The following is a 15850-nucleotide window of genomic DNA, read 5'->3' on the forward strand; positions in this document are numbered from 1 at the left end:
TCCCCTATAAAAGAACTTACAAAGTCTAGATAATCTTCTAAATACTTGCAGCTGCTTATACTTCAGCTCATAAACAAGATGAGCGAATACTACTGTTCATGTTCTGTTCATTTATGCTTAAAGTTGTGAGCTGTCTACATTTTCACTCTTCACTGCAAACAAATTATACAAAATAGTTTTACCTAATATCAAGAGAGGCTGATGGCAGTTGAAGGGGGGGTGCCCCCCCCCTGGCCATTGCCTGGCTGTGAGCCTGGGCCACATACGTCAACTGTTACAAAGAACATGTTAGCGACGTTTGGGTGGACAGTGTTGGAACATCCACCATATAGCCCTGATTTATCGCCATGCGACTTCCATATCTTTGGTCAATTGAAAAAGGCATTGCAGGGTCATCTCTTCCACTCAGACAATGAAGTCATGGACAATGTTCGCAACTGGTTCTATGAGCTGGGTATTCACCACTTGGTGAAACATTGGTACAAGTGCTTGTGTAACTTCGGATATTACATTTGAAATAAAGCTTGTTGGTTTCATTCTGTGGCCCCTGTTTCGTTTTCATTTCATCCACCCTCATAGAATAAATGTTTGCATGTTTAAAGCATTCCAAGGGAGAATTGAGTATACTCTATTGAATGGCATAATTAAATCAGGACACTCTTTAAATTATTTTTTTAAAATTTCTCATCATAATGGGATGCAGGATAAATCTTATTTATGTCTGGTTAGAAGCTTTTGAATTGAAATTTTTACAGTTTAAAGATAACTTTAAGGATTGGTCTCACATTGTATTTGAGAAAAATTGGTTACCACGTTTAAAGATGGTGGATGACAGACCGATTTAACATGTCTTGCAAGAGCTTTAAAATATGCTCATATTTTACTAGGTTACATTTTCATAGATTATGAAACACAAGTCTCAGCAATGTTACAGGATCACTTCACCTTTAAGTTTGTAATAATAACTCTGTAACATAGTGTGTGTTTTAGGAAGGGTGGTGGTAAGTCACAAATTTTGAGAGCACAATATATGCAGTAACTTAAGAGGTTTTTAGCTGTAATCAATCACAACTAGTCACACCTCGGGAATGATTTTGTTTTTAATTTGCATTTGTTCAAAGCATTTCAAGATTGTGGGTGAAAAATTAATTTCTCATGTGCTGAGGTAGATTCCAAGTTCTGATGACACTTTCAAATCCCTGTCTAAACTGCATTTCTTGAGATTAAGAAAAGAGACTTTTTAAGAATTTTAGGGGATCACTTAACCCTAGAAAGCTAACGTATCGTAAAACCTATGATCCAAGATGACCATATTTCGTCGAATGCCCCTTAGCGGGTGGGCAATGGATTCGACCGCTCAGTTCCGCTCACCACGTTGCCTTTTGTGTCGGTTTATGGCAGACTCAGTTGTCAACCAGCCACCTGTATAGTTGTTTTCAGAACGCACTCGTACGTTTTATAACACGTTATCTTCTCTGCCTGGATTTCTGCTGCAAACATTTTTGCAACTTTTAATTTTTCTCATTATTGTGTATCGTTTGTGAAGTTTTTAGTGGGGGTTATGTTTTGATTAAACTAAAGTTCAAATTATTTATGAGCACCAAGAATGAATCCGCAAAACCAGCCACACACAATCTGTGGAATTTGTCCATCAACAAAGAGGAGGATGACATCAACAACAAGGCCGATCTGTGGGAAGCATTGGGGAAAATGCTATGTGCACAACAGTGATGAACTATAAAACAGTTTTTTTGTAACCAAAATGTTTGTGAAGGTGTATTCTAACAAGTCATGTTCATTAAAATTCATTTTCTTAAAAACCTATTGGTTGTCATAGCTTTTTTAACCCTCTCATAAATTTTACGATACATTAGCTTTAATGAAACTTTTCATACACGTTCTAGGGTTAGGCTATATTATATATTGACAATAAATGTTTTGAAATATTGTGCATGTTCGGCAACAATTGGGGACCAATTTGGGGGTCACTAATGTCTTGACCATGGGAATTGCCATATTCATAGCAGCCAGATATTTTGGAGGATGGATAAGGTATTCCATTTGGACAAAATCAGCCAGACAATGGCAGACTTATAATTTTGCATGCTTAATACATGGAGGAAGTATTTATTCTTGAAACATCCAGAAAAATAATGAGAAGACACAAGCATGAAAAAATTGTAAACAAACTGTATTGAAACAGACTTAAACCTTGAGTTTGTACAGTATTTTTGGATATTTAATGACCTATGGCAGCTTATAAGGAAATGAAATAAATGAGATAAAAATGTGTTTGTAGCTGTAGCATAATTCATCCCAACATGGGCACAACACTGCATTCACAAAACAATTTGTTTCATAAAATGAAGTTCAGAATGGAATATTCACTAAAAATATGCTCCATCTTGAAAAGCTCAAATTTGAGTATCATTGCAGTGTGAAGAAAGTAACAAACCTGATTGGAAAACATAAAGTTTCACTGTAAAAAAGTTAGTTATTGCTTTTTTCTGTGAAGATAGGTTTCGGCCCTAGTCAAGTTGATTTGTTATGTTACTGTGTTATTTGGTAATGTGTTTACTCAAAATTGTGTTATGTTCATAAATGATGATGCATCCAAGTACAACACCTATACATGCACACATGTATTTCTCTTGTTAAAATAAAATTTTATTAGTCCTCACCTATAATAAGGTGCCAGTACGGAGTACAATTGTGTTCTGCCAAAAAAAAGCACTAGTTATAACATATTTTGTACTCCCCTCCCGTAGTCTGATTGTTGGATACACTGTATCTGCCTCCAAAGAATAGAATTCCCTTCCAACATCTCTAACATCCATCCAGTGTCATAAGCAGTTTATAAATAAACTAAAAAATCATATACTAGCAAGGCAGCTAAGCACATAATCACGAGCAACTTTTCTGTTATAAATATATAGGTATGTATCCATCGTAATAATTGGCAACTCTGTTCATGTAACTTGTTATAAATATTAACCTTCTCAATTTCATAATTTTTGTTTTGTCTTTTCAATTTATTAGTATTATTATTATTGCAATTGTTGTTTCAGTCATTGTTCCAGCTGACTTTACACATGTATATGTACTAAAGATGAAAGCAATGAACATTAGATATCTATGTCCATTAGTTTATACATATAATCCTTTTTTTCTTTCTTATTTTTATTCAATTTGTATTTTCCTATTCAATGTTCATCCATTATAATTGTAATCAGGGTATGTTCATATATTCCATTTGTACTTTACTTTTACTTTACTTTGTATTAATCATCCAGACAAGGGTTTGTTGTAAGAGCTGCCCTCGAGGATGAAACACGCCCACTCTCATAAAGACAATTTTATTAATATTATTATTATTAGCAGCAAGTACCAGTTCTATGCATGTTTTAGGGAATGAAAAGACAGTATGCTGCTTCAAAGTGCAACATATTTAATCTGTTAGATGAAGAAAAGGACACAGTTGTGGGGGGCAGATAAAGTAGAGTGCTCAGCAAAACTAAAAAAAATACTTTCAGCAATAGCAGTAGACACGCTGCTGTAATGAAATACTTCTGGGAGGGAATGCACCATTGGCTTTGGTTGGGGGGTGGGGGGTTTAGATCTATTGAATATTTTTAACAACTTTTACAATAATGTTCAAGTATATTGTTACTGGTATCAGCAGAAATTGGTAAGTGGTATCACTTTGCTCATATACAAAAATGAGTGAGTCATTGCTTCACATTTATGAAAGTAAATTTGTAGGTTAAATGTAAGCATGATGAGGCACATGGTGTGGCCAACAGAAAATAATAGCATGTTGTTATTTTTTGTAGAAATTGGTTAGCAATGATTTTTGAGCTTTTGTGGTGATAAAAATCTAATTTTTCTTTTCAGGGATTCCTAAAACTGATTCTGATATTATCAGGAAACATAGGCATGCTAATTGACTTTGCCAGTTTCCTCATATGGATCTTCTATGGAATGGCCATGGTATCCTTGATTATTATGAGAAGGACAAAGAAAGATGTCAAGAGACCATACAAAGTAAGTTCTGTGTTTACTACAAAACACTAGAAAAATACAATTTTACATGTGGGAAATTGTTTTTAATGAAATGACAACGATTTTCTGATTTTTTAGTAAATGCATGTATTTGGGACAATGAGAGCTGGTTTACACTGATAAACAAGTTTGAACACATGTCAAAATGGAGTGAAGAAATATAAAAAAGGGCTCCAGTACATGAAGACCTTTACATTCCAAGTAAAGATAATATGGTCTCTAAAAATGTGTTGTTTTCCTACTTTTCCTATTGAGTTGCCCATCAGCTTCTCTGATCAGTCCCCAGATGTAATCGCCTAGCATCTGCTCATTATACTGTCCCTGGTACCTTCTTTCAAACAATTGTAAGTCCTGATGGAACCTTCCGCCCTGTTCCTCTGAGTATGCACCCATATGGGATTTGAAGACATCTAGATGTGAGTGGAGTACATGCACCTTTAGAGACATTCTGAATCCCATTGCTTTGCAGTTATTCAGAAGACCCTGTACAACATCTCTGTAATTTTCCACCCTGTGATTACCCAGGAAACCATTCACTATGTCTCTGAAGCTATTCCAGGCATTTCTTTCAACAGGTCGAAGCTTTCTGATGAAGTCGTCAGCGTTAAGAAGTTTCTTCACTTGAGGGCCCACAAAAATTCCACCCTAGCCTCGGATAGTTTGGGAAAACAGTCTGGAGGTATTTGAAAGCTTCCACATTTGTATGTAATATTTTTTTCACAAATTGCTTGATGAGACCAACCTTAATATGCAGGGGAGGCATTAGGATATTTTCCTGCTTGAGAAGGGGTTCCCACTTCATGTTTTTCTGTCCAATCTCTAACTCCATCCTTAATGGCCACTCAACAGTCTCAAAATGTCTACCTGTATGCCTGCTATCCAAAAGGCAGAGAAAACAAGGATACTTTGTGTTTCCCCCTTGTAAGCCCATCAAAAATGCAATAATTTTAAAGTCACCGATTACCTCCCACTGATGTTCAGCATAGCTTACCACTTGCAGAAGATGTTGAACACTGGAGTAATCTTCCTTTAGATGAGTCGACTGAGCGATTGGAATTGATGGCCACTCATTTCCATTGTGAAGGAGGACAGCTTTAAGACTCCTGCAGGAGCTGTCAATGAAGAGCCGCCATTCCCTTGGGTTATATTCAAACCCTATTTCTTTGAAAAGGTCATCCACACTGTGGCAATAGCATATTGTTTCTGTGAGAGTGAAGTATTGTGAGAAAGCTATCTTGGGTAGCTTGCAGGATATCTTGCAGGTTTGATCCAGTAGGTTCCACTGCTTTAATCTCAATGTTAAAATTTCTGCATTGGATTTTGTTAGTTTTATACCCCGCGACAGGTTAAGTTTACAGCAGGTTTTATGTATTAAACCGAGCAAGAACGATGCTCAGCATCTCCCGTGCGAGTTTTGCCTCAACCCCCGAACCGTTCTTATCACAGACATTGAGAAAATCGGCAGTATTCAGCGTAACTATATTCTGCGCGCACATTTGGGTCTACATGGGTGAAAAATTGCTGCAAACTTAACTTGTCACGGGGCTTAGACCCCTGATTAAGTCATTTAACTCAGTTTGTGTGGGGAAGTGAGGTGTATCATTTGCATCCCCTGAGAGGCCTTCTTTGTGGTAGATGGCGGTATCCGATTTAATACTGGTATCTACACGTTCATCCCATACTGGGGGACGAGGAGGAACAGGAAGCTCCTCACCGTGTGGAATGGGACGAAGAGATGATGGCAGGTTAGGATATTCAAAAACACAGGTTTTCTTACCCCTCTTGTGATGGGACAAGTCTACAACACAGAAATAGCAGTTGGATAGGTGATCCGTAGGTTCTCACCAAATTCTAGGTATGCCAAATTTCATTTTCCTATTTTCTCCTCTATACCAGGCTTCGAGAGTGGATCTACAGCACCCGCACACAACATGTGGTTTTTGTCTTGGTCTCCCACAGACATACCGAAATAAGATTTGAATGCTGAGCAGAAGTTGTTGTCCTCCTTTATCCTATGCTTTAGTGCCTTTGAACTAAGGCTAAGGAAGATGCCACACACATAGCAAAAACTGTCTGTATCATGCTCACAATGACGGGAAGATGCCATCCTTACTTACTGTGACCCTGCAAAACATTAACAAAACAGATTTTAGAATACTAGGTTGCACAGTTTTATCTTATCATGAATTTTCCTATGCTTAATTCATGTTAACCAATACATTTCATATAATTGACCACCATTACCAGAAAAATAATTACATGAAGGTAGCAATACCACATATATATTAGTTTTGACCTAATTTATCATAAACAAAAAAATTCACTTAAACAAAAAAAAAAAAATTGTTACATGGTGTAATAAGCCCTATTTCACTGCTACTGTTGCAGAATGGTATTACAATTTCACTCTTCAGTTCATACAAAAGAATAAAGTGATTATAATTAATGGGATGTTATTATTTCTTGTGACAATGAAGATAATTGTCTTTAATTTTCCAAAAATTAACTTTTAAAGGCAGTTTTATTTTTAAATCTTTTGGATTCCTTTGGAAAAGAGATTATTTTTAGAACTAAATTGAAAACTACATAACATTTATAACTCTGCAAATTTCTATGAGGAAAGTCAGTAAGTGGGTTAGGAATGACTATAACCACAAATTTGAACATCTCGAAGAGAATGGACATTTCCACTTTGACATGAAAAACGTTTTAAATGCATTATGGATAATTACACAAAAATGAGTTGTGCAATCTATCTTGGTGACATTTGTTTTGGTTCTCAAGAAACATCCTTTCAAACACAGTAGAAATTCACCTCCTGCATCACTGATTTGAAAATGTCCTCTGATTGGCCTGAAGTCATCACTTAGAAATGCGTAAACTTGGAATGGTCCATGAAAGCAACAGCAACAAGTCATTAGTTGCTGTGTAAAACAAGTATCTTATAACTTCGAGTGCAGAAATGGGTGCTCCATTTCTTGGAGATGAATTATACCCCAACAGTATACAGTATTTACTTTAATTCAGCCACTCGGTAGAGGGTTTTCCCATTAGGCTGACAATGCAAAACTGGTAACAGTCAATGGTTGAACATGTGGACAGCTTTGTTCATTGCCAATACATAGATGGGCTCTGACTGGCAAGAACTTACTGTTACAAGAATGTCTTTTATGGGAATACAATTATTTTCGTCATAATATTTTCTTCGCAAATTTTAAAATAACAATACGTTTAGAACTTTCTGGTTTATACTCCAATTTCTGCAATATAAGAGGTGATATGGTATGAAAAGGTACATGGAGTTTTTAATTTCCTGCAGTAAAAGACAGTTTTCTTCAGTTAATATATATATATATATTGCAAATTTATGTATTTATCCTAATTTTATGTCGCGAAAAGCTTGGTTTAACCACAACGATGAGAACGCATGGTTAATTTAGAATATATCTTCTCTAACGTCACTTTTCTTCCCACTTTTGGCTAATCACGACAATGAAGACGAATGACTACAAGCAGTATTCGAAGTCGGGGTGCAGGAGAATCTCCCCCCCCCCCCACACACCTTGCCATCACCACCAATCTGCCCACGATAAGAGACAAAATTTTGGTCTGTCCCATTTCCTTTTATGGGATGAGATGTGAAATGTCTCATCTCGTGAGTAACACTAACGTTAACAATATATAAACATCCCCAAGCTGTCCCCAAAGTCTTGAACAAACATCCCCCAATGTCGAGAGTCAAACCTGGAACATGCAACTTCCTCAGATAAATCATGAATTGTGTGTACAATTATTACACCAGTTCATTCGTCGTAATTCTGAATCTGTGGATTGGTTTGCATATACAGGGAGTCCGGCTTAGACCTTTAACATTACAAAAGACCATAATTTTGCAGAGAAATCCAATTTTATTACCAAAATTTACATTTTGGTAGAAAAACTCATGCATTTTTTTGTCCCAGCACCAGCACTTCACACAACCTCGATATAACCCCCCTCCTGTGGCACGGCAGATGTCGAACCAATATTCGAATTACGTCCAGGTATTCACTAGCATTTGAGGGGTCACGTTGTTCATCGCCTGACGAATTCTGTTACGCGGATCTTACAAGTTCTCGACGTGCATACTGTAGACTTGATCCTTGATGAACCCTCAGAAGAAAAAGTCTAGGGGGGAAAGATCCGGCGAGCGCAGAGGCCAAGTAAGTGGTTTACAACCTCTTCCTATCCATCTTCTAGGAAAATGCTCATCGAGAAATTCTCGTACAATGATAGCAAAATGTGCTGGGGCTCCGTCTTGTTGGAGAATGGTTTCTGGAGGAATCTGAGGCACAACGTAATGCTGAAGAATATCTAAATAATTCGTTCCTCTCACTGTTTCTTCAGCAAAGAAGAACGGGTTTATTATCTTCTATTTCATTAAACAACACCACACATTAACTTTTGGCGAGTCTCTCATAATTTCACGAAACTCATGAGGATTGTCACTTCTCCAAATACGGCAATTTTGTGTGTTAACTTTGCCACACGTATGGAATGCAGCTTCATTAGAAAAGCACACCTTGTCCAGAAAAGGATTCTTGTTCTCAATTTCGGTTAAAATTTTGCCCGAAAACGTCTGTCTTTTAGGCTTATCATCAGGATCAATTCCTTGATGTAACTGGATCTTGTACGCCTGTAGACGTAACCTTTTGTGCACAATGTCATGGATTGTTGAGCTCTAAACTCACACGTGTTATTAATTTTCTTGGACTTCTTGTGAATGCAGTGTGAATCACTTCAATATTTTCTCTTACATTTTCCTCTTCGCGTACTTCACGGCCACTGACACAACATTTCCAGTTTCTCTTAGTTGTTTATCCCACTTAGCATACTCAAATAGGCAGGAACATTGTCGTGACGTTGAAGATTGAATTCACGCCGAAAAGCACGTTCAACAAGCTTCACAGATTTAGTTTCTGCCAGTGAAAGAATGCAGAACACTTTCTGCTGAACCGTCAACTCCACCATCTTGTAATTTATGAGTTACACAAACATGTGCGTCACGTCAACTCAAAGTACTGGTGATTCTCACAAATGGCCACAGTTGCCAATCCCATACAAACAATAAGTTTCATTCGAAATTGAATGTAACTAAAGTTATACTGTTTTGTAATGTTAAAGGTCTAAGCCGGACACCCTGTATAAGTAGGATAATATCCAGTTTTCGAGGGCTCGTAGTGTTGAAATGAGGAATCAAACCAAGAAAGTCATTAAGAAAAGTTTTGTTTCTTTATAATCTCCATGCACTGTGAAACAGTGGTGGCTGGCTCATGGTTTGGGTCTATGGGTGCGCGCCTTGGCCTCGCATCCAGAAGAAGTGTTTATATTCCCACTCAATTAATTATTCCTGCCCGGTTCTGCTAATCGCATTTGCAGTCCAAGTTATGACGCACCTTTCCCTGATAATGAGACTATAGCAGAGTTATATTTCATGAATTTTTTTAAAAAATAAGGTTTATTACAAAATCAAAATACCCTAGTATTTTTTTTTTAATCGATCATGAGAGAAGATGTGTTTTTTGGTCTCTTTTGTGACCTGTAGAAAATTCAGCATTCGACGACCTGACAAAATCACTCGCAACGCTATACCGATAAACTGCTATGATTTGTAAAGGATAATAATATTGCCAGAATTTTGTGTAATTGCCGTGTTTTAATAATGTATATTATATTTCTTCATTGTAAATATGTGCCATCAGAAACCCAAGTTTAATGCCATATAAACATTTCATCATACACTTAAGTTAATTACCATTTTTAATGTACTTATTCACTTTAGTCATTGTAATGAGGATCCTTGAAACCCTAATGAAGTTCAACTAGTTCTTGCCAGCACCTTTACAAAAATTATCTCAAATCAGTGACATAACAGTACAAGTTACAGATTCTCGTATGCACTGAATAAAGAATTGGATTGACTGTTCTGTGACAAAAACACAAGATTAAACTCTGATTATTTGAATTTTTTGTTGAACTTCCAAATACAAGTCAGAGCATCTAAATGCACCAATTCCTACAACCCTTAGGTCACACGGTCATGTGCCCCTCCACCAATTATGTATTTAAAAATAACAATTTACACTTGTTTGCAACGCTTGTATTTTATTCCCTTTGCTGCACGTAGTTTTCATTGGAGCGAAGATGGCTACAATGAGTTGGATGAAACTTGGCAACATAGCAAGGGTCACATTCTGTCTGTGTACTTCCTGCCTTGCTGCTTTAACATCATTGCTAAGTTCTGAGCTGCGGGAAAGGTCATAATATCGCTGAGACCCAACACTTGGGGAACTGTTTTTCGGTTTTCCACTGGATGGTGGCTGGGTTCATTTACCATATCTTACCAAACAAAAGTGATGGGAGGGAACTTTGGAAGAAGGAAGTAGAACCGTGGGACATCTGTTGTCTAGGTTCGATGTGCTTTGAAAAGTTTGTGTAAGATGTTGTGATTTAGTGAGTTCTTTACTGAAGTGTTACCGTGAGCGTGAAAATAAAGAGAAATGAATCAGGTGAGATACTTAAAAAGTAAAATTTTAAATAATCAAGACCGATTGTTGGACATAGAATTAGGCACGCCAAGACCAGAGCTTTGCCTAAATCAAGTGTTCAAAGATAAAAACAGAACACAACAGAAACTTTAATAAAAGTATGTACGAAAATTGGGTATGGATGTGGGGTTGTCCTCCAGCTAATTCCCTTTTTTGTTTTCCTTGCATTTTATTCAAAGGAGAAGACATATGGACTAAAAGTTGGGTAATAGTTGAATTGTTGTTTTAAGTCCACATTATGCACAGTAAGGCTAATCGGGACTGAACCTACAGTTTAAAGTGGGATCCGAACCACTATGGTCATCCACCGGGTGTCGAACATGGGACCCCTTGATTACAAGGTGACCTCTCTCTATCCTCTCTCTCTTTCTCTGCACACCCATCCCCTCCTTCCTCCAGCCAGAGGGAGGGGTGCAGGACCCCTTACCCCCTGCAAAGGCAGCGACGACTTTGACATTGATATGACATTCTTAAGGAAAACAGATATCAAAGTGCAACTTGATGATCATTGTAGAGTTTTAAGACATAATGAGCTTGTATACAAAAAAATATATATTTTGTCATGTACTATCGTTGCGATTAAATTTTGTGAGGAATTTGAAAGTGCTCTGTGTGGTCATGACAAAACAGAGGACTCATTAATTGCACCGGTACCCTCGATTATGTTTTGAAAGACTATTTAGAAAGTCGTTCAAGTGTCTTCAAAGGTACATGAAAGATAATTCAAAATGAACTTTTAGCTATGATTTTGTCTGTTTGCAGGAAGCATATTTTATCATATTTAGCCCATTATTTGATTGTGCCCTACCTCTTGCAAACCTCATGAACCACCACTGGTATCAACGTATTCCACTCATCTCATCTGGACTTGCATGGTTGAATATGCTCATCACTACAAACCACGTCCTTTCCCCTTCCATTAATGCCCTCCCCTCATTCGGATTTCAATGCTTTGCTCAGAACCGCATGAGGCACAGCATGAGGTAAGGGAGATCAAAATTTTCCTTGCTGAGAAAATAATCCCTTCATTCTCAATGATGCATGGGTTGTTCACGACTCCGTCACATGGTAAGGCGTGGAAAGATTTCAACAGTACATGACGAAGAGGGAGCAGCGCATGTCTGTAGCTACTATGTCACAATTCTTTGTGCGAAGCGAGTCTGAAAGCCCTTGATCCAAGCTATAAGAGCCTTTCTGCTTCCTCTACCCACCATCGAACACGGTGCCATTTCGATGTGCTGCTGTGTGCATGCCCATTCGACACAAGTTACCAGATAGAAGAGCTGACATAAGGAAGTAAATGAAAGGTAATGCAGCCTGGGAACATTTGCTGTTTGAAGAAATGGCTTTCAATGAATAAATATAATAAAAATCAATTACATTACACATTTATTTTGGTATGCACGTGCGAGTGCGTGAATAGGCAGCAGCCGCTACTGCTGCGAAAACCCTTTGTATGATAACTCTTTGTATATGTTGTTAATTCTATATTTTTCGAGACTTCAGACGAGAATGAGAATTGCCCTCCGAAACCGAGATGGAAGTTTATAAATCGAGATGAAACTGTCACGAGACAGACATTTACAACTTTCAACAAAACCAAAACCAAGATTGCCATGTCTCATCTCGATAGGATTGATAAGATTGTGAACCAATCAATTAATGTGTTTGGGGTCAAGAGATGTAGCAGCTTGTTTTCACAGTACAAAATTCAAAATGTATTGTACCATTTCAGTATGGGATATAATGTTATACACATTATTTCCTTGTAATATTTATACTTAAACTAAGTATTGATTTGCACTGTGCATCTGATGTAATCTTCTCAGTGTAGTTTCTCTTATCTGCACAAGAATATTTGATCATAATTTGTGCAACAAAAATTAAACACACACTGAAATTGCTTTATGGAATATATAAATAAAGTGATGAATGTTAAAATTCATATCTTACACTACATAAGTTATGGTAAATTTTGATAAATATAATTTTAAAATATATTTTGAAAATTTGGTCAGTAACAAATTTTACGAGCAATATTTTTCTCATGACCTGAGAACATGCATGCAACAGAACCCTTACATCTATCTTGCATGTGAGCAGTAGGGATATTTAATAGAAGTATGATCATTACAAAGCATAGCTTTCCCTTCCAGTAACGCTCTTCTTCCATTATTTAAATCTGTACAGATTTGTAAAACTGCTACACACGTTGGGTCTCTGTGGCTAAACCAGTAAACTGGATTTGAAGCAGAGGAAACACGAGCTTTCTCTAAGTAGTGACGTATAAACATGGCATGTTTACAGAGCAGCGCTAGCCTTGTAACTTTGGAAGTCTCGTTTTTGACTTAAACTTACGCGAGAACTTGCAGAAGCCATTTTTCCAGGCTGTAGCTCTTAAGATTGCAGTAAAAAAAATTGAGTGGAAATGTCCATTTATCTACCCAATTGTCTATCATATTTGTTTGCAGGAAGTCATTTTTCAAATAAAAAACACAGTTTTTATACTCAGATGGGCATGAGCAACTTATCTACAAGTTGTGTTGTACTACCATGTACTGACGCCTTTCAAAACATCTGACGTAAGCAGCCTCATAACTGTGACTTTTCCTTGTGTGTGTGTGTGTGTGGGTGTGTGTGTGGGTGTGGGTGTGTGTGTGTGTGTGTGTGTGTGTGTGTGTGTGTATGAATATGTCTGAATTTTATCCTTATTCTAGGTTCCTATAGTAATTCCAATTTTTATCATGATGGTGGCAGTATTCCTGACACTTGTTCCTATTGTCACAGATCCAAAAATAGAATATCTATTTGCGATTGCATTCATAGTTGCTGGAATTTTAGTCTACATACCTCTCATATACTATGAGAAGAAGCCAAAATGGATGGGTAAGAAAATTATAATTAGCAAATTTAATGCTATTTTAATAATAAAAATTAGTATTAGTAGATCAGCATTAATAATAATTATTATCAACTAGGTTGTGCGAATATTTTGTGTTTGTAATATGTAAGGTTACTTCTGAAAAAGACACTGAGAACTTTAAGACTGAAGTGACCAGGAACATGAAACTGCACATATCTCATTAAGCATTTTGCTCCAGTACAAAAGATTGCATTTATTCTGAAGGTTGGTGGCAAGTGTTGTTGTCAGTCACATCAGTCTGAAACCTCCCTTGGAAGCTTAAACAATTAATCATGTTTATTATCTCTAGCAGGTCACTAACTAATTAGCTATTGAAATTCACAAGTATTGGGAAAGCATTCCATACACTTTATGTACCTTAGATCTTGCAGAAAAATAATAAATTTAACTCACTCCACATCTATAAGTGTTATTATTATTGTATCATGAAGATTATTTGAGTGTCAAGAAAAACTTTAGTATCATATTTGTTCTGTATTTTAGTTACGTTGCATTCCTTTGGCAGCTGTGTTAATCATGACATGAGGGTGAATGATAACTTAATGAATCATCAACCATCATGATATGATTTGAAATTTATGTAATTTTTCATTCAAAGGCAAAATAGAAAATTTAGTCACTAGGCCCAATTTATTCACGGTTTTGTGTGGTAAAAGTTAAGGAGCATCTCACATCTTTTGTCAAAGCCAGATTTTGTGAGCTATCTGGCATGTATGTACACCTTGACAGCAATTAGCCTTGCACTTGGCTCCACCACCTTATCAAACTGATTAATTCGGCATTCTTCTACATGTTTGCCTCATATTTCCTCTAACCCCAAGATAAAATTCACTTTAGAGAAAGAAAAAAATGGCTACCTCAACTTCTGACTCAATCAAGACTAGTTCATCAATTGTGTGTCCATGAACTGGACTCGGGACCCCAGTATATACCCAAGGAAGAGTGTCACTCAACTTTTGCAGGAGATCATTATATGAGAGATGGTCTCCAAGATTGGCCTGAGTACCAGATACTCCCCTGCATCTCCACCACGTATCATTCTACAGAATGATGGGGATCAGAACCAGTCACTTCCACAATTAATCAATGGGTGATGTAACTTATTCATCCTTCATCCTCAATGATGAGAGCACTTGTCATTAACATGACAAGTTAAACGCTTGGCAGTGCGAAAGGCACAACTAAAACTAAACAGCTTAACAATTAGAAAAGACAATGGTCACTCATTGGGTTTTATGAACCTTTGAACATGAATCATGGCTGGGTTAGGATAATTACCCGTCTATCTGAAGAATGAAGATACATTCGAAGAATATAATAAACTAAGTCTTCTGTAGGCTTCGTTGCAGGTTGACCAGGACTCGCCTCACTTTCCCTCAACTCCTTTCTCTAAGCTCCTCTCTCTCCTCAATCCAAATCAAAAGTGAGTCCCTTCTCAGTCTGCCTCTCCTCTATATCACCCAGGCCATGGAGACCTTCCTCCATGCCGAATTGTGATTTTTACTACCTCTATTGCAAACAGCTGACTCCATAGGCTGATGGAACTTCCTATATCCTGAATACATCAGGAAGTTTGCAAAGCACAACACTGTGCATTATTTACATACCACAGAGGTTGAGACAACTGAGATAAACAAGTGAATGCCCTGGTCAACATGAAGCATCAGAGAGGCTTTAAATAAAATATAATCTTATGGATTGATACGATATAGAGGCTGACAGTTCCATCACCCATGATGCACACATGTGACCAAGAACCCAAACCCAAATTGACTTAATTCTTCACTTCACAACATCAGGCAGAATGTCAAAGGCACTAAAAAATATTATGTAATGCCCTAAATCCAGGTTAAATTTCAAATTAAGTCTCAAATTTTGAAATGATGTCTCAGAACGTGGAATCAAATAGCTTATTATTTCTTTTTAAACAACCAGCATTTTAAAAACTACTGAAGTAATGAAAAAGTTAATTTGAGTCAATGAGGAAAGAGTTGTAACAAAAGTGTTTAAGAACAACATATTTATGTAAGCTATTTACCATACACTTTCCATTGCATCACTTTCAGACAATTTCACACACTTCATGCAAGTGCTGATGGAAGTAGTGCCTCCAGAGAATGGTACAGACTGAAACTAGGAACATCTCTTCAATCACATAAGACTGACAAACCTTCCTCAAAACCAACGTTCACCATTATTAAGTTAAAATGCCTTTGAAGTTACAATAAGGTAACTAGAATGTAAAAAAATATTAGTATTGTTATAAAATATATTTTAA

At 37.0% G+C, this 15850-nt stretch overlaps 1 protein-coding gene across 1 annotated transcript in view; it reads left to right on the forward strand.

Annotated features, from left to right (window-relative positions):
- The window catches only part of LOC145983620 (b(0,+)-type amino acid transporter 1-like), a 55549-nt gene extending 39846 nt beyond the window's left edge, over window positions 1-15703 (forward strand). The window contains 3 exon segments of the mRNA XM_083116682.1: window positions 3895-4044; window positions 13367-13535; window positions 15639-15703. Of these exon segments, the coding sequence (XP_082972808.1) occupies window positions 3895-4044; window positions 13367-13535; window positions 15639-15703 (384 nt within the window).
- The last annotated feature ends 147 nt before the right edge of the window (window positions 15704-15850 follow it).

Source organism: Lepisma saccharinum, chromosome 2 (assembly GCF_977018435.1).
Source record: "Lepisma saccharinum chromosome 2, izLepSacc3.1, whole genome shotgun sequence".
NCBI classification, from domain to species: domain Eukaryota; kingdom Metazoa; phylum Arthropoda; class Insecta; order Zygentoma; family Lepismatidae; genus Lepisma; species Lepisma saccharinum.